Source organism: Cyanistes caeruleus, chromosome 6 (genome assembly GCF_971803275.1).
Source record: "Cyanistes caeruleus chromosome 6, bCyaCae1.hap1.1, whole genome shotgun sequence".
NCBI lineage: Eukaryota > Metazoa > Chordata > Aves > Passeriformes > Paridae > Cyanistes > Cyanistes caeruleus.
The window spans coordinates 54,904,674-54,924,597 of NC_141706.1; the positions used below are offsets into that span (position 1 = coordinate 54,904,674).

Consider the following 19,924-nt stretch of genomic DNA (forward strand, 5'->3'; position numbering starts at 1 on the left):
GTCAGTAAATACATTCCTCATTAACTACAGAGATTTCTAGCAGTTTGGGCTACACTAGCTCGCTCTCCCTGAAATATCAGTAGCTATTGCCTTCTTTCAGTTTTTCTTGCCTTTCTCATAATTAAAAAATATGCAATCCAAGTGTGGCTAGAAAAACGTATCTATAATAAATGCCAAGTTTTTTTTTTTGTTGTTAAGTGCTAGCATATCAGACAACAGTTCCCTGGATGAAATGTTAATTATGGCTATAACCTTTTGCACAAAAGAGGCTGGGTATCGAAAATAAAGTGGGTGGCAGCCGGGGACAGAGAAACAGCTGGTCCCTCAAATGCAGCAAGAGCCGAAGGGGTCAAGCGCTAGCATCTCTTACCCACTTATCCAGAGGGACCTGCGTCAAGGATCCGGTGCCCTGGTAGAGATCCAGACTGAGCTGTTCCAGGCTGAGCTTCTCCTGCAAGAAATGGCCCAGGTACCTCTGCAGCAGGTACCTGCAGGCTCTCTTCTTGATGGACTCCGAGAAAGGCCACGGCATGGCGGCTGCACGCCGGGGGCCGCGAGGCCGGGCGGCGGGACGGGGCCGGGGCCGGGGCCGGGCGGCGGGCGGAGAGCGGAGGCGCGAGGGAGCTGAGCGGGGGCCGCCAGGCCAAGCCTCGCCCCTCGACGCGGGCTACAGCGGGGGCTCCCCGCTGCCGGGCGGCACCGCCGCCGCCCCTCACGCCCCGGCGGGGCGGCACTGCCCGCCCTAGGGCGAAGAGGCGCTGACAAGCAGCTCCATCCTCACTCGGACACCGCCGCCATCTTCTCGGCGGCAGCGGGCGCGGAGGGGCCGCTGCAGCCGCGCTGCGCGGGGAAGGGGCCGGGGTCCGGCGGACGGGCAGCCCCTCCGGGTCAGCTCCGCCCCGCCGGCTAGGGCGGCCGGGCCGATCGCGGCTGTTCGTCTCCTTCCTCCCGGCGTCCCTCCGCCGACCACCGGCAGCGTGACGTGCGGGAAGTGGCGTCGCCGAGCGGAGGAGGCGGGGGCGGAAGCGGCCGCGGGAGGGGGCGGTGCGGCCGGAAGGCGTCGCGCAGCCGGTGGCGCCGGGGCCGCCTCTCCGGGGAGCGGCCCGGGAAGCAGCGGGGCGGGCCCTGTTCGCCGAGCAGAGCAGAGTGGGGCGGAGCGGCGCGGCGGGCGCGTCCGGAGTCGTGCGGGGTCGGGGACGGGGCCGCAGCCGCCCGCCGGCGCTGGTGGGTGCGCTCCGGAGCGCGGCGGGGGTGCGGTCCGTGGGAGCGGGAGGCTGCGCAGCTGGGTATCCAGCTCCCCTGTTGCCTTTAGTTTCTTCGGAATTTGTTTCTAGGTCGAAGATTGGTAGGAAGCGGTGGGTCCCATGGAGTGAATCTCCCGCATGTTGATTGGCAGCCCCCATTTCTTAGCAGCATTGCTCAGCTACCAGAGATCTCGGGGCGGCGTCCTAAGGGGCTTTCCCTGCTGCCTCAGGCAGGTTCCACGGGTGTCAGCTGAGGCCTCCTGGCGACACTGGTACCCGCGGGGCCACTGCCGGAGCCGCGGTGATAGCCCTGCTGGGGCTGTCCCTTGCTGGTACCAGTTACTCGCAAAGACCAGCAGCCTCTGTTTCTGAAATGTATCGGCAGTTGTGCGTGAAAGATGAACAGGAGCTTTATTCTTTAGTGACTGTAACAAGCAGCTTTAATTTCTAAAATCTCTGATAATCCATTTAGTTCAAAGACTTTTCCAAGTCTTCCATAAATTCATCAACAGTAGGTTTTTGTTTTCTGCAGCTATTGATTTCACTTTTTCCAGGCATGATTTGTCTTCCTCCCGCATTCTGGATCGGCAAAGGACAGAATAAATGACCGCTGAATCGTAACAGAGAATGCGAGTTAACTTGCCTGAGAAAAACTAGCTTCAGTGATACTGATACCACTTTTAAATGTTCATGTAATCTTCATCAACACTTTTTCTGAATATCTTGAGTTCTCTAGACTGTCATTTCATAAGTTATGCAAGTTACTGGGTTTCATAGTTTACTCTTTTTTTTTTGGACAATGTTAAATATGTCTGTTTAAAATATAGCTTGTATTTTATGGTGTTAATATATATTGAGTGCAGTGGTATCATAAATCTAAAATGAATGTTTCTATATGCAGAATGGAGACTGATTGCAATCCTATGGAGTTGCCCAGTAACACAGGGTTTGAAGAGGATTCTGATTATAGAGACTTTGAAGGAACGGACGTGAAAGATATGAGACTAGAAGCCGAAGCTGTTGTAAATGATGTTTTGTTTGCTGTCAGCAACATGTTTGTGTCAAAAACTCTTCCCTGTGCAGAGGATGTGGCATATATCAATGTGGAAACCAGGGAAAGGAACAGATACTGTCTGGAGCTCACTGAAGCAGGACTCAGGGTAAATGAATTTGTTTGTTATTTCTTAAACTTCTTGTTTAGAAAAATGACCATATTCAAAAGGTGCCTAAAAAATACTTCACTGACAACGATACATATTCCTCTTGTACTTTTACAAAAGCCTGATCTACATGTTTTCTTCTAGAGGAGGGAACTTTAGCTAGTTACTTCCAACAAAGCAAGAAGGGAAGTTAGTAATAAAACAGGAGTTTATTTAAGACATGGAATGGTGAAGATAGAATTAGCAATTTGTTATAGGTGTGTCAATCTTTGAGTTTCTCAGATACCCAAAGAAGTCAATAATACAACATCTCTATAATTTTTTTTTTTTTTCACCACTTGTCATTTTTGTACAGACATGTAGATGTGAGACTTATTTGCAAAGGATGTATTTTACTAATATTCTGACTTTGGACAAAAGGTATTTGAAATTGTCTTAAATACTGTATAACCAGTAAGCTCCACAGTAGAAAGCAGAGACTACAATTTAAATCCAGTATTTTTTGTTCTTACATTACTGTACTACACTGACTAGCAAAGTTAAGTGTTATGCTAGATGTGTCAAGGTGATCATCACTGCAGAAATTTAACCATGCAATCTTATGTTGCAGGTGGTAGCTTATGATTTTGATCAGACTGATGACAGACTGCAAACTCCATATCATGAAACTGTCTACTCCTTGTTGGACTCTCTCAGCCCTGCATATCGAGAGGTGTTTGGAAATGCAATACTACAAAGACTAGAAGCTCTGAAGAAAGAAAGTCAGTCATGATTCATGAGGAAGATTTAGTACCAGAAGGAATTCTTCATATGAAGCACTGAGATCTTCCTTACAAACATCTAAAGCTTCATTTCTTGCATACATGAAGTAATACTACTTCATGCTAGTACATTATTTATGTTTATATGTTATAACAAGTATATAAAATTTTGCTACCATGGATTTGCATATATCACAATGTAATTAAAAGCCACTTGCATAAATAGTGGAAAAAAATTCTTAATTTTATTTTTTGTTATAAATGAGCATGTAAGTTGCTCCATACCATGTTCAAAAACCTTGGTCTCTTTTCCTAATCTTAGTATTCAAAACTAAAAGAATAGAGACTGAATGTTATAGATATAAGTAGTATTTCTTTGTGTGTGTGCTGATAATTTTCATGCCTTCTTTTCAAAATAGAAAGTAAACATTTGCTCTACCCAGTTAATGAAAAAATAACTGGAAAACTTCTGCAAAGAATTTCTGCTTCATTTCCTATACATAAAACTGAAAGCTGTCAGCTTTGTAGCTAGAAAGATGGTTCTTCAACAGTTGAGCATTGCTTATATAGTGGCAGTATCTGAGTTAAAAGCAAGGCTCAGCATTAATTGATCTGTCCTTGTCTGTGGCAACCAGCAAGGTCCAAATAATACATGGGAGGAACTGCTTATATATGAATGTATTGTCTGAACCACGAATGATTAAGCACAGAATTACATTTCCTAAAATGATATTATATATGCTCTATATATGTATGCTATAGTGCAACTGGTTGAGAGGCTTAGAAGGCCTGTTTACTATTTTGAATGTGTGTTTACATAATGTACAGGATATACTCAAGAGTATTTTTGCTTCAGCCTTTAATTTCTATAATACAGTACTTTGGTACTCCAAATTTTCACATTTTTCTCCCTCAATTGTACAGTGTCCTCTCCTAGTGAATATTAAAGTAAGCACTGTAATGTTAATTGCATTGTATTGGTTTGAAACCAAAGGCTGTATGAAATTTGCTAATACAAGCTGGAAGACATAAGCTGTATTTTCTACTTAAAAACTGGTACAACTCTCTTTATAAATCTATTGTTCTGCTATAACTTTTCAAGTATGTACCGAATGGTAGACTTTTTAAAATTTAGAGTTGAGTAGAAATGCTTGTACAGTTGAACTGACATTCTGTGACATTCATACTTTTTGTATTCTATTATTCTGTATTTGTGTGTCTTTATTTAAACAATCTTGCCATTATTCTTCTATGCTTTTGTGACAAGTACATGCAGTAGCGTTTTTGGAACCACATTTAGGGATGTATTGGTTCTCAGATTCCAGTGACAAGTAGAGCTGTGTTGACTTCTACCTGCTATGGGTTAGTCATACTGATCAGACAAGCCTAGTAGAGCTTTTGTAATGGCTTTGAGTTAGCAATGAGCAACCATGACAACTGTAATTTGTGTTTCTGTTTTCAAGAGCTTAATTTCGTGGTGATTATCTTTTTGGGTTGAAACTTTTGAAAGTAGTCCACTGCCCTAGGGTATGCTTCCATGCTCCAAAAATCGTTCATAGGCTCTCTTTTGCACACAGGTCTGTGGCACGTGGTTAGTCCTCTGTGAGGAGAATGTACTTTAGCAAATTTATATTTGAATATTTTTCCTTGCAACTGATTTACTTGTTCAATTTCAACGACTAAAGAATTAAATAAATGGACCAGTGCGTTCTAGTTTTCTTGTGGGGGGTGGAGCTACTGCTAAGTGGAGAGTGAACAACTTAAGTCATAATGCCCTTAGAAAAATCTTCAATAACTGTTAAATATTTGGAAAACTGGCTGCAAATGTGTATCAGCTGAAACTTTGTCATGAAAAAGCAAGGTAAAATATATGATTGTAAAGGAGTGTTAGAAATCCAAGTGGAAAAAAGCCAAAGAAATGGGTTTGGTTTGGGTTTGTTTTTTTTTTTTGTCTTAAAGGCCTTTAAAATGTCATTTTGTGTGATTATTATAAGCATATTTTCAAAACATATGCAACATATTTTGTAGGTGTTAAAAGACAAAACTTCTATTTCTTAAATTGTATTGCAGTGTTAACTCAAAAATGTCATTCTACCACTTCGTGGTTATTGAGGATGACCGAAATGCTCACCTATGCCTGTCCTGGGGTATTGCTGCCTCTATGGAGGGAACTTCTGTGCAGCACTGAGGGAGAATTTCAGGTTTCCTTCAGCTGCCAGTTGTTTCCATTGTCCGGAGCCTCGAGTAAGCGCTGCTGCTGTAGCTCTTAATCCGCGAATCGCTTAAGCAGCCCCAGAGCCTGTCTGCTGCCGGAAAGGACGGCCGATAACCTAATTAAAATCTATTTTTGTCTCGGCAGTACCACACGCGTCTTGTGCCGTCCGGAGCAATATCCCAGACTGAGGAGCCGCCGCCGCCCCGCGTGTCCCGGGCCGGGCCGGCTGCCCACAGCGCCTGCGCGCAGCGCGTGACCGCCCGTGCCGGGGCGGCGCTGCGCGGGGCGCGCCCCCAGCGGCCGCCGGGGGAGGTGCGCCCGCCGCCGGTCGCGCGGCAACGGGCCGCGTCCCGGGCTGCGGCCATGGCGGAGGCGCTGCGCGGCCGCCGCGTCTTCCTCAACCACCTCGACTCTTATTGCGGCCGCAGCATCGGCCAGGTGACCGCGGAGTGAGCCCGCAGCTGCTCCCGGCCGCGGCTTCGTTCTGCCTCAGGCACCTCCGCCCGCTGGGAAGCCGCCGCTGGTCCCCGGGGAGCTCGGCCGGGCGGGCAGGAGGGTCAGCTGAAATAGCTGCTGAGGAGACGCACCGGAGCAGTTGAAGGGATAAGATAGAGTAAAAATGAGGAGTAAAAATAAAGGGTTAAGAGGAGGAGGTGTGGATAAAGCCGGTCGCGAGCGTTCAGGCAGCAGCTGATCGCTGTGGAGGGCGCTAACCAACTTCCCCGTGAGGTAACCCCTCCCGAGAGGAGCCGGGTGCGGAGCGGGGGCGTCCAGGGGCTCGCCACCACCTCCGGCTTTGAGGCGTAGGACACAAGCCGACACAAAACATTCCGGCTGAGGCTGAGCAGTGCCTAAGGTTTTCCCTTCAACGGGAAGCTGTTTCAGCGCATTATCAACAGGAGCAGGGCTGGTCAGACGGTGCTGGTGCCTTCTGGAGATCACGGGAAGCTGTGTGGGGCTCAATAGATATTTGAATACAAAATTCGTGTCTTGTATATTGCAGTATTTATCAACCTGTTTTGTTGGGGCGACGCTTGTAAGCCCAGATGAAGAAGAGGAGGGAGATGAAGATGGTTCAGATGAGGTTCCCACGGCCTCAAAGAATGAAGTCTACGAAATAGTGGGTACTCTTTCTAAACCGGAGAGTACTAATCCACGTTTTGCAAAGGAAACGTATGCAGTAAGTATGAGTCTGATTTCAGATTGCCTTTAGGCAACATTAGAAATATCGCAGGTAATGTAAAATGACCTGCACTAATGAAATGGTCTGTTGTTCCTGCTGGAAGCTGTATCTATCTGTTTTATTCCTTCTGCTTCCTGCACGCGCTCTGCTTTACTCTCTTCTAGTTCTGATACAGTAAATAGTAAAAGGAAGGAACTCAGAAAATAAATTATGTCCTCTTCATGACTTTTTAAAAAAATCTGTCTTGATGATCCACAGCTCTGCTTTCTTTTCCTCTCAAAGCTTACACTTCAAGTATCTCTCATCTTCTTTTTGTCTTTTATCACCATTTTGAAACTAGCGGTGCTGGAATCAAAGTTAGTGATTCCTTTAACGTTCCCTGAAATCACAGCTTTCACTAGCAGCTAATTGTCTGAATACCTCCATCTCTGTTAAAAGATGTGTATGTCCAGAGTTTAATTAATTCTTAATTAACTAAAGGAGGCTTCCTCTTATGAATGTGATTGCTTATTGCTTGATTTAGTTTTCTGAAACTCGAATTGCCTCTGTCTCAAACTACTTGTTATAAACTGATTATTATGCTTCTTATTGAAGAATCTCTTCCAAAACTTGAAAATTTTGATTCAGATGTCTATGCAGCTGAACTGTTCAATCAGGAAATTATTGGCTGGCTGCCAATAATTAACCACTGCCTTTGCCCAAAGTGTTTGCTGGATTTGGTCGAGTGATACAGACAATCTGCACTTAATAAAAATTACAGGATGCTACCTTGCAAGAAAATGGACAATTTTTTATGCCTTCTCCATTCTGCCTAGGGATAGTTGTTTAAAATACCTGGATAAGTAGTAGATATTTTTTGATGCTCACAAATGCACTAAAAATATGGATCCTAAAATACAATTGAAAGTCCATATTTTTGATCTATATTAATGTGTCCTCTAAATTAGAAAACTGAGTATTTAATTTCCATTTCATCAGCTTGCTTGTATCTGACAGATAAAAGTTTGACAACTATCTTATGAATAATTCCATCATCCTAGTGTTAGAAAACCGCATTCTTTCCAGAAACTGAACTTGAATTTATTTTTTTTTTCCCTAATGACAGAATCTGTTTTTCCCTCAGGTTTCTTCTCGAGAAGCACTCTTAAGTCACTTGCTTGAGTGTGAAATTGTTTTATATAATATCACTGAAGATGCAAACCAAATTGAGGAAGCAATGTGGGCTGCTTCTGGTTAGTATAGCTATACCTGAACAGAAATTTGGTTCTTTGTAGCCATCAAAGCTTGCCAAAATTGTATAATGAAATTATCAGGGATTCATAGTTCACTTTAATATGAAAATGGAGTTACTTGATGGAAAAATGCTGCACAAGTTGTTTGGTTAAATAGCAAGGAACCATGGAATGCACTATCACATTCAGAAGAGAGAGAAGCTGGCATGGAATGGTCCAACTTTTTAAATTACACATCTGTGTAGGCAGTAATTTCCTTAAATAACTGTCAACTGTTCTCATCTATTTGCATTGGGAGGTGGGTAAAAAACTTTCTCATATGATATTCAAAGAATGTTTTAATATTTTATATAATTATTTTGAGTTTATCTTTCTTAAAAGTCCAATAAAAATATTGCTAATTGTGTTTTGGAAACTTTCTCCTTATTGTTACACCCAAATTCTAATAGGCAGCTGGAATCGTTTTATGGTGAGAGTGCAGTATCATTCTTTACATGACAGCTAAACTAAATTATGCTTTTCTCTTTATAGTATGAATACTCAGAAAACAGAATAATTTGCATATCAAAAAAATTAATCTCTTTTGATATTAAAATAAACTTTGTTTGCATTCAGTAACTTTTTTTTTCCCATCACAAAAAACACACTTTTTTATTTTCTTTCAGTACTTCAGCTATCAATAAGACGAATCATTTCCTAGTATATATTGTTTTGGTGGGGATTTTATTCCCCATAACATTTAGCTCCGTGGCAATTATGTCAATTCCCAATAATTTGATTCTTTTTTACTATTTTTCTTCTATTTGTACTCTTTCCTGATTTTTTATTTTTAACTCAAGGAGCATTTGCTTAAAAACACATCACATAGAACATTGGTATGAGTGTCTATACAGGTCCTTTATATAAAAGCAAAAATACAGTTTGAATAATACAGTTTGAATTAAAATCCTTGCTTTCATTTAACAGCCCTACATAAGGAAATAGAGACTTTTGCAAAACAAAAGATATTCATCCTCATTTCAACAATAATGACCTGGGGAAATACCAAACCCTCTGACCCTGTAAGTAATACGAAAACATTATTTTTTTTAACCAAATGTTGCCATTTAATGGAAAATATTCACTACATTCAATTACACAACATATTTCAGGTGTGTACTTCAAAGATGGCTAGTAAAGTGAAGTGGGGTTTTGGGATTCTTTCACCTTTACTCACTACCTACTGCCAAAATTGCTAGATGTAATTCACCAATAGAAAAGTTTAGGTATTGGGCTATAATGATACAGGAAGACATAAGGAGTTGCTTGGTCAAGAGGCAAAACAAATGCTAACCACAATATGCACTGTCTTTCAGTCATAAAAAAAATCCCATGTTAACTGCATATTTAATGAAATACATAATTAAAATAGATACATCTTTATATCAATATATGTATTTACAGTAACCATGTTGGGTGCTTTGTAGTATACTATTGCAGTTCTCAAATTCAGTGTTACAGAAATAGGGTTTTTCAACCTTGTGTAATGCTATATACAAAAAAAATAATGTTTTTTTAAAATACAAAACGTAGTTAAAAATCTTTTACTGTGAAATTTGAAATTGAATTAATGACATTTTCAAAATGTTAAACCTCAACCATCAAATTCAAACCCTTGAAGAATTTCAAATTAAGACAAAGTTATAACAGATTATAAAATACTTTTGAAGAACTTTTTTTAACCATCTAGACCTTTAAAAATTGTTCTAAGAAATGTGTATCGGTCTTATTTTTTTTCTTCATAGGAAAATCCTGAGAATCCTTTTAATGAAAGCAATTTTCGCAAAAGAAAATCTCATCCTAGCTTTATGGATCACATAAATGCTGAAAAACACATTGCAAAACTCGGGAAAACTGTATGTATAGAACTTTTTTATAAAAATAAGTTGATTTGTCTCCTTATTTAGAGCTTTATCATAGTCATGGAAATTATCAACCATTTGAATAAGTTTTAAGAATATATTATTTTCCTTGTAAATATGGATGACACAAATTATTAATAAAATATAGTAGCCTAGAGAATACTATAGTGTCTTTTGAAACCCAAGTGCATGCATAATAAAAATCCCAATTTCAGTTTTTTTCTTAGGTAGGGAGTAAACCATACTCATCTTAAAAAAATAGTTTCTTTGATTGTACAATCAATGTTGGGGTCTGTGTGGAAATATTTGAGGAAGAAAGGTTGTAGAGGAATGGGATCTTTGTACAGCTCTAAAGAAAAGCAGCATCTTTGAATATTAGCAAGCTATGTTAGAATTACATTTCATTTAAATACTTAGATGTTCTGGCCACACCTAGCATGTCCCTGGATAGTTTGTGCTCTTGGAGCAGAGGCCTTGTTGACTTTTGTTCCACCCTATAATTCACTTTAAAATCTCGGTCACAGAGCTGACACAGAATAGCTAAAATATATTATCACTTTATATGTTTTAAAATCCCCTCCTTCAGCTTTGCTTGCTTTGGTCTGATTAGACTATTTATCTTACTAGAGAACAGGCTATGCCTCTATTTATATTTAAGAACTATTATTAAAGAAATACCAGCAGTGGCTCAGCTTACAATTCAGGAAAATGGAAGATGTTATCATTAGTGGTGGAGTAGTGAGGACATGAGAAAGAGAACAAAATACACTGGATGATGAAGGTGTCATTTGGTCATTCTCTTTCTGTGCTAGAGTCTCCCATAATCAATATAATTCAATGTCTATTGCAAAACTTTATCCAGCTAATAACAGAGTTTATTGTGAAAAAAACTTTTCTCTGATTTGAGCATATAGTTGCCATCTTATGCCCTGCTGAGAAAATAGCACTAGAAATTATACTGAGTTCTACTCTGGATTTAATAATTACAGAATAGAAGTAGAAGTTTGATTTACAGCTTGTAAAAGCAGTGGTGAATTGTTTTTTCTTTTACTATGCTAACATGGATTTATAAGATCGTGGGGAAAGTTTCACACTTGCGATATTAAAAACATGAACATTTTAAACAGCATCCATCAAACCTCATGTTAACTACTGCCTCCACTTAATATCCAGATGAATTATTGGCTATTTTTCTGAGTAGTCCAAAGCACTGAGTCACTGCATACCAAAAGTATTTATATAATTAGCTTCTAAGTGTTTGTCAGGCTGAACATCTGTTGAGAAGATAGATATGTAGCAGTACATTATAAAGGAGCTTGAATGTTTTCAACACCTACCTGCTGTAGCCCTTTCAAAAGGAGCGCTTTTCCTCCAGAACTCCAGTGTCAGCACCAATGGGTATCACTGACCCTGGATGGTTTCTGTCAGCACTTTGGAACAGGAGGGCTCCAAAGCATCTGTTCTTCCCATAAAATCAGCTTTGGCTTCCTGTGATGGCTGGAGACTTCTGAATTACAGTCTTTACTCATTTCTAAATCCAGTGGTATCTAGGGAATGTGCTATCAGTGAAAGAAATTACAGTGTTATCGTTCCCTGCAAAGAATTCAGACACTGGGATTCATCAGTCTTGCCAGCCAGGTAAAAAAGCTCTTGCACCAAGAATAGGTTTCCTAAGCCTTGTTTGCCTGTTCAGAGTGCAGTTTAATGGAAGTTGTTTCTTAAAGCAATATTTCACCTCTGTGCATTAGTGTACCTCTCACCAATTTTTTGATTAAAAATCAATAACAGTCTGGGAGTTTAAGAGTCCTTGTTTTTTATCACTAGCAGTTTACCTTTACCTTTGTGGCATTCAGGGCATTCAGGCTGTGTCGCTTTTCTCAGAAGCTGCAATCGCTGGGGTCCTGGCAAATTCAGAATCCTTGGAGAAATATTTGCCTTACCAAAGACAGAAAGGCTCTTCATCCCTCGGCTCTGTTCTCAGTGGTATCACAGCTCCTGAATCCATTTAGACCTGTTTCTCATTTCAAGCAATTTATTAGAACAAAATTAGAACAAAGCGTAAAACAATCACAGCCTGGAACTGACGATCCCAGCTCGAAAGTGACACCTAGTGGCTTTAATTGAACGATACACGGGACAGTGACGTTCCTTACCCACGACTGGACAAGCTATGAGGAACACCAACTTGCCTAAGAATTGCCTTATTTTTAAAATTACCTATAGCCAAGTAACGCCAAGTAGTACCTTCTCAATGGGTGGCTTGTGACACTAAGTAGCTATTGTTAGAGGAACTGAACATGTTTTAAAGGTATGTATTTCAGTGATATACAGCAGTCAGTGCAAAACTATGGTTTGTCTTCACGTGAGGCATGAGTTAGCACAAGGTACATGGAAGAAAATCCAGTGTTGCATTCTTTTTAAGAGAAATGAGAAATAGCATCTCCTATGCTATTTCTTCTGCTTTAGAAGAGGCAGGTTTTTCCTGCTACAAGACAGAAATTATGAAGTGTCTTCTGGGAAATGGCTGCAGTCTGTCCAGAGCAATCCTGGGAGCTGCTGCTCTTAGGTGCAAACAGTATCTGTCATGGTATTACCCAAGCAAACTCAGTGTGTGTTAAGATCCGAGTAGTAAGAGATACCTCTGCCCAAATTAATATGCAAATAAGACCATAAACTGAAGTCAATCCTATAGATTTTATTTAACAATTAATGTGAGGTAGAGAGATAGAAATAGAAGACAGAGGAGAGAGATCAATCAGAAGATAGTCACCACCCAAGGATCCAGTGGCATCGTGTTGGTCCTTCTTCATACTGGGCTTCTCAGTGATGAGGTTCCCAAGATCATTCAAAACCTTTCATATTTATAAACTATAGCAGAGGAATTAATGTTCATTGGCTACACAGTTCTCTTAATCCATTGGTTAAATTATTCCCTCACTTCTAATGCTAATTAGTCCCATGCTCAGTCTTTGTCTTCTTTTGAGTTGATGGGTTTCTTGGGTCAGAAGGCCATGAGTTGGTGGTCATGACCTTCCCCCTGCCAGAATTACCTTACCTTATTCAGTTGGAGCTGATTTCAGCACACTTGCTGAGCTGGATCTCCTTATGATCTGTAAGGTCTGCATTCTTTGTGATCATTATCAGCAAAACATTCTTCTTCCCAAGCTTTGTTAAATCTCCCCCTGGGATAAAAACCAGACAATAATACCACCTTTATCTTTTCTTATCTCAACTTGCCACTGTTGTGGCTTATCTTACAGTCCAAGTTCCAGGTATTCACAGAGGCATATTCAGGGGGACTTCAGTGATGGTTGGTGGCTGCCATCTGACCCATAACTAGGGGTGATCTTTGTTTGACTACTGATATACATATGAGCAGTTGCTTCATTATGGTCCTGGCCACAGTTGGAATTTTTGTCCAGATGCATTAACCAGGATGTACTAACCCATGCCTAGAGTTAGTGCAATTCTGCTGTAGCTCCCTTCTGTGTTTATCCTATAGCAAAGTCCTTCTGTGGCCCTAGTAGTGTTTGAAACAGGCAGATGTCCTTACAGTGTGGAAGCTCTTCTGCTATCTGTAATGTCTTCTAATTTTAGTGTTTCTCGTGATTAGTAACAAGCTGTTGAATTCAGTTGAGATGAAGTAGTTTTTATAACAAAGTTTCTCTTTATCAATACACTTTGTAAGTATATAGATAAAACCGTATGGATACAACACACTGATTCTGCAACTTGTCATCAAGTTGCATGATGCTTTACTTATATAATCAAAGATTTGCTAACACCTGTCTTATTCTGTTTCTAAAATATTATAAAGATGATAACCAAAGGTCCATCCCCCCCCCCCAAAAAAAAATAGTAGATCCCAAATCTGCACATGTTGCTGATAAAGGCAGGTTCTTTTACATTGTAGGATGAAGATATATAATGCCTAGGATCTTTACAACATGGGAATTATTTAATAATTTTGTTTAATCTTAAAAATTTCAAAGTGATTAATTCAAAAAACTTCTTTGAAAGTTTTTTTCCTTTCAGATGATTTTTTTTTTTTAATAACCATCCTCACCATTGATACAAAGAGTAACATGTATGTCCAAGCAGACAGGCAAATTTGTGACATTACACAATAATGATAAGCCAAAAATATGTGGGTTAATCATGATGTATGGTTAGGAAAACATTTAAATGGCTCAAAGATACATTTTTTTCTTAATTGTGCTCAAAAATTAAAGTTAAGAAATTGTAAAATCATTAATCTAATATTTTCTGTTCCTTTAGATAGCCAAATACAAATGTGATGCATTGACAAAATAGCTGCAATGAATTTCCAAGGGTTTTTTCCTTGAAAATAGGAAGTAAAAGCGTGTGTCATTCTGTTTACTTAATTGATTTACATCACTTCCAAATTTTGCTTCTTAATTTATTTTAATCTTATAATTTTTTGTTCAAATGTAGATAGACCTATTTTTTTGAAAGAGAAATGTAGACAGCTTTTTTTGAACAAAGAAATAATAATATGACTCAGGAAGCTACAGGATATGCAACAATTTATCTAGTTACAACTTGGAAGCGATACAGTTTGCACACTTTGTATATTTAGTGTCGCTCTATTGGGAACGGTGAGAAGAACGATACAGACTCTCTTGTGGAGTCAAACTGGAGAATTTCTTCCAGTTTATTGCCTCAGATCTTTTTTACAGACCAATACGTGAAAGTACAGAAAAGAAAAACTCTTATTGGTTAGTAAACTAACCCATCACCATCATTGGTCAGTGGGGTTCATCACCCCTCGACCTTGTCTTGCAAGAAAACAAGGAACAGACAAACAGCACCTGCAATGCTGTTTTCTATCTCTGAGGATTGTTTCAATTCCTCCTTATGATTTCCCAGGCCAGTTTCTCAGGCAAGACTGAGAAAGTTATGTGGCCTGCTATTCCACAGACACTGTGCTGCCTGCTTCACAGTTAGCATCCATATATTTAGTGTACATGTATTCAAGAGTCAGTGTAAACCTGTATCCCAGTTGTAGTACCATATTTTAATAAAAACTTTCATGCTGATTTCACTTTACAGAACAATGAAAAGTTTTCAACTTATGTTGTTGCCTCAGGACATCAATATGGAGCTGGGGAAGGACTCTTTCACTACTTTTTTAAGGTAGACACCCAACTACATTAGAAGGATCATTTAATTTCTAGGGGCAAACTGCACTGGAATTGAATCCATTTTTAGCAGTCTTGGTATTGTAAGCTCAAAGCTTTCATGGGCAGAACCGTTTATTTGATCCTTTTGAAATATTTTAGCTACAGTGGAAGTGTTTTTCTCTTTTTTGGCTCTATTTTTTCTTAGATATTTCTCTGGTTTTTGAACAGTGTCGCCATAAGTACTTTCCAGCAGTGAGAACACATCTGTCATGTAAATGGAATCCAGGGAAATGTTGTTCTTCTCAACATTACAGTCTTTTTTTTTTTTTTCCTATTTTTTTCTTTAAAGTAGGCTGGCAATGGCAAGAACCATTCTCAAGAATGGTCTCCTTTACTGCAGTTGTATTAATTCTACAATAAACTGAACTTTAAATCTTTAATATACCGATCTGCCTAGTAATCAAATGTTCCTTTTTTAGCTCTAGTTAATTTTTTTCTCACTTTATTCTCTGTATTTTCAGATGTGTTGGGATGGTGAGACTTCTGCAATACCTGTTTTTGGAGATGGAAATAATATTATTCCAACCATTCATATTCGTGATTTAGCAGGGTGAGTGGAAAAAAAAATTCTCTGAGTAATAATTAATACCTAGCTAGATATCAAATCCAAATCCACTAGAGAGTACTGAGGCTTTGAAATTGTGTGAGTTGGTTTAAGGTCACTCTTGGGCCATTTTAACTGAGTCAAACTGAGCTTTCTGTTTCTTTAGAAGTAGATGTGCCTTCTGGAAAACTTTATGACTGTTGCACTGATGCTTTGCTTTTAATAAATGATGAGTCATGCTCAGTCTAGAGTGTGATGCCAGTTAACTAGTACAGAACTGGAAATGGATTGTGGACTCTGTAGCAGACTAACATAATATCTTCTATAGATATAGCTCTTTATCCCTTTAACTTCTTTTCAAATAAAATTTGTAGCTGTACTTCTTTATTAAGTAAAGTATATATGAAAATGTTGTACTCTGAAATGTTCTGCAAGAATTTGCAAACTCTTGGTACTATTTCATGAAATGCATTTAACAAGGAAAGCCACTTGGATGCTTCTCCAAGTACCAACCTGGGCTGTACTTGCTGTGTTTCAGAGTGCTGCAAAATGTAGCAGACCACAGGCCAGACTTTCAGTATGTACTTGCAGTAGATACATCGATGCACACCCTTGAACAATTAATAAAGGTAAGAGTGTTGGTGAAAATAAGAGATATGAGTTTCTTTTTTGTTTTTTAGTGTATGTGTATGTAAGGTTTTAAAACTATGCGTTTTACTGAAGTAGAAATTCCTATGTCTTCCTAAATTATCTTGAGCAGTAAATTACATGGAAGAGTACTATGAAAATCTCTAAGACTTCTGTCCTTTAGACAAAATAGTTTATTTGATCTTACTACAATTTTTGCAATGATATCATTAACTTAAATAGAAATTTTAAGATTTACTATATTTCAGTTATGGAGATTAAAATTTAAATTTTAATCTCTATAACTAAGACAGTTATGGAGAAGTGTTATGAGATTCTCAGAACTGTGATTGGATAGAGTCTTTACCATGTGTTTCCCTTCATATTGTGGAAGATAGCTTGTTTTTCCAAGAGTTTTGAAATTAAGTCTAGAAGTAGTATGAATGACACTGGTAAACTATACACTGTATACACTTGCTTATGTAGATCGAGGAACTGTTACACAAGTACCAAACATGAGTTCTTTTTTTTTTTTTTTTTTTGATTGTATCAAAGAGAGTTTCATTCTCTTCAGTACTTCAGTAGAAGATGAAAACTGTGCTTTGGTTCAGGTAGACATCCCAAGGAGAGTGGTTAGTTTCCTTTCAAGGGTATGTGGCTGTTTAGAAATGCAAAATAGAGGACAGGAGTAAGTAGGCTGTTTTTGGGGACAGGAATTTGCAAGTGGAGAGGGTGCTATAGTGTTGTCTTGGTAGGGAGCTGTACCAGCCCAGGGGAAGGTGCATGGGAAAGAAACACTTTGGGATTTGCAGTTGAAAATAGCTGAAGATTAGAAGAGGGGAAGCAGTATCATATATGCCTTTTTCATGTGTACTTTCATTTGGGTGTCCACTAACTGGCATCGTTGAACCCAGAATGCTGGATTATTTGATCTGATGTTATGGTCCAGTTTAAACCCAGAAGAGCAAGGAAAGCTAAGTCTCTGCATATGAAATGGAAAAAACTTTGAAGGTTCAAAATGTACCCCAAAACGTGATTAATACCAAATGAGGTTAGATGTGGGTGCCCAAAAATTGATATATTTTATTTAATAGTAAAAGAGGCAAAGAGGCGAGGAGAGGGTGACAAGAGTTAGGTGGAAGCATATCACCCATCCGAGGGTCCCAATGAGGTCTCATTGCTCCCCTCCATCTGAACTTCTGGTGATGAGGGTCCGCCACCACTGCCACCATGCCGAAGAGTATAGAATCCAGTGGGTTAACACACACTTTGGGCAGGTGGGAACGCCCCCGTGCCTCCCTTGGAGGGGGCCAGTTTGACACTGTCCCTTGCAACACTATGATCTACTGCCTCATGCTGCAGTGCTCTGGTGCAGGATCTGGGGACTCCTTTGGTGAGGCCTCTGGTGGGCCATGACACCCCCTCTGCTGTGGATAATCTTTTCCCCGGGTGAAGGGCCCCTCAGCTGAGCTGATCGGCACAGCGGAGTCCGGGCGGTCACTGCTTCTCACCAGAGTCTTCGCTACACACCCAAAACATCCCTCCCCCCGCCAAGACACACCTTTTGGTCAGAGGGTCTGTGAGGAGCCGGGCAGCTGATAGTCTTGGGGCTGCGGTCACAACTTAGAAGGTGTTAGGCTTGTGCTCTGTGAATGTATCCTTTTTCCCCCACCCCGAGTTGTTACTTTATCTTATCTTCATCAGCGAATTGCTCGCGGCCTCAGTGAGAGCCCCATTCAGGGTGTGGTGGTCTTCTCTGAAGCCCTTGTAACAGTTTTTGCTATAATAGGCGAACGTCCTTCATGAAAATGTTTAAGTCGTAAACTATAATATTTCAGTCTCCGACAATGCCCATATAAATGTTTATGATTTTATGGAATGTAGTGGGATTTAAATCTATTTTAAAGGGCTGTAGGAGTAACTAACAATTTCTGTCTAATGATGATATATATAAAAATGATACATAGAGAGTTTTCAGTGGCATTGATCTGAAAACCCTTCCCAATTATTTATTAAATACCTCAAGAACCTGAAGTGAAAGTGCTGGGGAAATAAAGATCTCCAAATAGATCTTAAACACTAGGAATCTATTCATACTTTAAAGAGCGTTATAAAATATTCTGTGGTTTTGGGTTGTTTGTTTTTTATTGCAGGTACTAAGGAAGAAGTGTTGCTTAGCAATCAAAAGCTATTTCATACTAACATTAATATATTGTTCTTACATTTATTTCAAATCAATATCCTGATTTTCCAGGTACATTATAACATAAAATTTAAAACATATATTTTATCCACAGGAATCCTGTTCAATTTTTTCCTAAGAATCTGATTTGTTAAGTGGGGTTTTTTTGTGGGTTTCTTGTTTATTTATTTGTTTGTTTGTTTTTCTGATAGTGTATTAGTAAAAATCTCGGACCTGGAAAAATTGAGAAGGTTCCTAAAGAAAATGCATTCCTGAGCAAAGAACTAACAGTCAGTACTTGTCTTTGTTTTATTACTTGAGGAAAGTATTTAAATTTACAAGTATAATATAATGAAATATATAATTTCTTGTTTCTTTATTTCACTGGAAAAATTTAGCACCAAATTATGTCTAAAAATATTTAAAGTGAATTTCAATTTTGAAAATAAACAAAAATAAAATCTAGCCATCATAAAAGACAGAATTTTGAAGAGTTACAGCCTCATTTAAAATAATTAAACACAGAAGCTCTGATGTCACAGTTCTCCTTAGCATATGGGAGCATTCTAACAAAATCTACACAAAATGATAAAAATAACAACAAAAAAGTTGATAATGCAGTGCTGCTAAGGCTGATGAACACAGAATACGAAAATTATGTTGTATTCATCTATTTATCTGGAATAAACTGTTCAAAGGAGAAACAAATAAAATACAACCCAGAAAGTTTTAAGATGGTACTTGAAAAATTTATGAAAGGGGTGATTCCTTGCGATTACATGAAAACATCTCATTGTAGAGAATAATTGTTTAGTGTTGCATGTTCTGATACATCATAAGAACACTCAAATACATGTTGAAAAATAATATTTTTAAAAAGCTTAAAATGTCTGTTTTGCTTTGTATGCAAACCTTTCCCAATGCTTTAATTCTTTCTATTCTCCACATCCACTCTAGTCTCTTATTCCAGCTTCTCTTTTAATGTGCGTACCTTAAGTCTGTAAATAAATGGAGCTTTGTTCCCTCAGCAAATGCAATTGGATATGTTGTTTGTGAACCTGCGATTCGAACCTACTTATCTGAAAGAGAATTTCAATATTAAGTGGGTTGCTGAGGAAGGACTGATAGAGAACATTGCACAAGTCATCATGGAATACAAGCAAACTCGAGGATTACTGGTAATGCCTTGGTATATACTATGTTAAACTGCCTTTCTCTCTTTATCCCCAAGAGAAATGGTTATATAAACACAAGTCTTAAATTAATTAAGTAAAAATACATAGAAGATGGATATAGATGCAAAATAAACGAACATAAAAAGTTAAAATTAAATTGAAAAAGTTAAATAAGAGACAATATAAGTTAAAAAAAATAATGACTGAGTTTTATTTCCTTTATGCCTAAAACTGAAATTCTGTAAATGCAAATTAGTTTAATGATGGAAAACTGCTAGTCTCGTACTGGCTTCTTTATGCAGTATATGGCACTCTTGATATATTTTGCCTCAGTAATATAATAAGTGCATATTTTATTTATATAATAGTCAATAGTTAGGTGAGTATTTTTTGACCTTTATATATTCATTGAGTGTGGATATTCCAATGCAATACAGCCTTCATTCTACTCTGCTCTGTTGTGTAATTTACAGGGCAACTTCACTAGTTCCTATGT

The 19,924-nt window shown here is 39.0% G+C and overlaps 3 protein-coding genes across 39 annotated transcripts in view; 2 read left to right on the plus strand and 1 right to left on the minus strand.

The window, feature by feature from the left end:
• The window catches only part of ATG2B (autophagy related 2B), an 82,971-nt gene extending 77,313 nt beyond the window's left edge, over window positions 1–5,658 (minus strand). For 3 of the 6 annotated variants that reach the window (XR_015288264.1, XR_015288263.1, XM_086893810.1), the window contains exon 1: window positions 371–661. Coding sequence is in view for 2 of the 6 variants with exons in the window: in XM_086893810.1 (XP_086749936.1) it covers window positions 371–532 (162 nt within the window). In the remaining 4 variants the exon portion in view is untranslated. Of the gene's footprint in view, window positions 1–370; window positions 681–5,296 lie in introns of those variants that run through there. The other 3 variants (XM_086893812.1, XM_086893809.1, XM_086893811.1) reach the window with 3 other exon arrangements.
• On the plus strand, window positions 507–4,865 carry GSKIP (GSK3B interacting protein). 4 transcript variants are annotated; one of them, XM_086893848.1, is made up of 3 exons: window positions 507–613; window positions 2,146–2,404; window positions 3,015–4,865. In XM_086893848.1, the coding sequence occupies exons 1-3, from the start codon at window positions 507–509 to the stop codon at window positions 3,174–3,176; spliced, it is 528 nt and encodes a 175-aa protein (XP_086749974.1). In that variant the 3' UTR covers window positions 3,177–4,865. The 4 variants fall into 4 exon arrangements, with proteins under 4 accessions (XP_086749974.1, XP_086749971.1, XP_086749973.1 ...); XM_086893845.1 differs by lacking the exon at window positions 507–613 and adding an exon at window positions 1,040–1,224; XM_086893847.1 differs by lacking the exon at window positions 507–613 and adding an exon at window positions 1,049–1,228.
• The window catches only part of AK7 (adenylate kinase 7), a 30,211-nt gene continuing 15,907 nt past the window's right edge, over window positions 5,621–19,924 (plus strand). For 5 of the 29 annotated variants that reach the window (XM_086893826.1, XM_023927161.2, XM_086893828.1 and 2 more), the window contains exons 1-10: window positions 5,663–5,936; window positions 6,384–6,560; window positions 7,687–7,795; window positions 8,762–8,856; window positions 9,580–9,690; window positions 14,770–14,853; window positions 15,362–15,450; window positions 15,983–16,073; window positions 18,466–18,543; window positions 19,282–19,431. In XM_086893826.1, the coding sequence (XP_086749952.1) occupies window positions 7,780–7,795; window positions 8,762–8,856; window positions 9,580–9,690; window positions 14,770–14,853; window positions 15,362–15,450; window positions 15,983–16,073; window positions 18,466–18,543; window positions 19,282–19,431 (714 nt within the window). In that variant the 5' untranslated portion in view covers window positions 5,663–5,936; window positions 6,384–6,560; window positions 7,687–7,779. Of the gene's footprint in view, window positions 6,110–6,383; window positions 6,561–7,686; window positions 7,796–8,761; window positions 8,857–9,579; window positions 9,691–14,769; window positions 14,854–15,361; window positions 15,451–15,982; window positions 16,074–18,465; window positions 18,544–19,281; window positions 19,432–19,924 lie in introns of all 29 variants that reach the window. The other 24 variants (XM_086893819.1, XM_086893820.1, XM_086893821.1 and 21 more) reach the window with 15 other exon arrangements.

What these genes read in the sequence shown, in the direction of transcription:
- GSKIP (XM_086893848.1), top strand. Translation starts at nt 507, where the DNA reads ATGGACTCCGAGAAAGGCCACGGCATGGCGGCTGCACGCCGGGGGCCG. An exon ending in GCGGCGGGCGGAGAGCGGAG is followed by an intron (nt 614 to 2,145) that starts GCGCGAGGGAGC and finishes TTCTATATGCAG; the next exon opens with AATGGAGACTGATTGCAATC. An exon ending in TCACTGAAGCAGGACTCAGG is followed by an intron (nt 2,405 to 3,014) that starts GTAAATGAATTT and finishes CTTATGTTGCAG; the next exon opens with GTGGTAGCTTATGATTTTGA.